This window comes from Sphaeroforma arctica (genome assembly GCF_001186125.1).
Source record: "Sphaeroforma arctica JP610 unplaced genomic scaffold supercont1.4552, whole genome shotgun sequence".
Taxonomy (NCBI): Eukaryota; class Ichthyosporea; order Ichthyophonida; genus Sphaeroforma; species Sphaeroforma arctica.
Window position 1 is genome coordinate 1 of NW_014036006.1, and position 1,397 is coordinate 1,397.

At 45.4% G+C, this 1,397-nt stretch overlaps 1 protein-coding gene across 1 annotated transcript; it reads right to left on the bottom strand.

The window, feature by feature from the left end:
* Positions 1 to 763: 763 nt before the first annotated feature.
* Positions 764 to 928, bottom strand: SARC_14382 (hypothetical protein; the record flags this gene model as incomplete). Its single annotated transcript, XM_014291484.1, has 1 exon — positions 764 to 928. A coding segment is annotated over one exon (165 nt), but the record flags the coding sequence as incomplete, so codon positions are not given.
* Positions 929 to 1,397: the final 469 nt, after the last annotated feature.

Genomic DNA, 1,397 nt, shown 5'->3' on the forward strand with positions numbered 1-1,397 from the left:
ACATGGCTCTAACCGCAGTGTGATACATGGCTCTAACCACAGTGTGATACATGGCTCTAACCACAGCGTGATACATGGCTCTAACTACAGTGCGATACATGGCTTCGCTATATACCCTACATGGGGTGTTTATCGCAATAGTGTACAACATGCGAATGTTTCTCCGGCCAGAGAAACTAGAAACGTCCGACATTTAAAGCCTCAAATAAAAGCACATCATTACAGTACCTTCTGGCCATCAGCAACAAACTGCTTGTCGTACACCAATAGCTCGATTAAATTGTCTGCCAGATTGATGATTGTCGGCTCTTGGATGACCGTGGGCTTGATCTGCGAGTGAAGTAGGCACGAAACGCAAGTCAAAAACCGGCTTAAAATGTGCCGAAGGACGAATCTAACAAGCTGAACGGGAAATATGCTATATATAATATTCGAGACACCTATATATACACCATTGACTGGTACAAATAAAGTCGCCAATGCCATAGATCGTGCATCCAAGCAGGCAAGCAAAGCTTATGCTTTGCTTGCAATCAGTCTCGAAGACAGCATGGAGTGCCACACGCGCAAATTTTGCAGAGCAACAAACACTGGCGTAAGATCACCCCAAATAAAAATCTAGAAGTCTTTCCACATGCGCACCAATGCCCAGGGTGGACCTTGATTCTTAACTGCACAGGCTTTGGGAACATTTAAAACCTCCGCTTCGTTCGAAACACCTTTCTCGCTATCGTACAAGCCCGGTACAATCCGGTACACATACCCTTTTGCCGTTTCCCACTGCATTCGATTTCTTGCCCACACGTCCCAATGATATGCCTGGCGTGAGCGATCGGGCGGTCGCGGGTTTGGCGGTGCGCGATGTGGCTCGAGGTATCTGTTTCTTTCTCACCTTCTCTAGGCGTGCCTCTTTCAGCTTCGCACGTGCCTAATAATGTTATTCCATATAATGCGACTTTAGCGAGTCTTACTTTCACGTATGATATGTTTTGAGTTTGTAGACGGCCAAATCGCTTAGTAAATTGCACAGAGAACTTTAGTGAGCTCTTGATGTCCGACGTTGTGACGTGCAGTGACATTTTGAACTGGGAACGCGGGAACGAACATGATCATTTACATAGTAATTACACATATAACATATGCGATCACACATGCGCACAGGACATTGAAAAAAAATGAAAGCGAGCAGTTTGCATGTTCAATCCGAATTCAGTGAGACCGAATAGGAATGCATTCAGCCACCGTGGTGTGTGCCGTGATGTGTGTGAAAGGTGCTCTACTTCAACATCTCTGCAATTAAGCAAAGAGTGCCAAAACCCAGTCCCAAATCAGGTTTTTGAATATATGGTTTGCACTAAGTGCACATACTTGGTCTTTGAGCGCTTTCTGAATGGCCA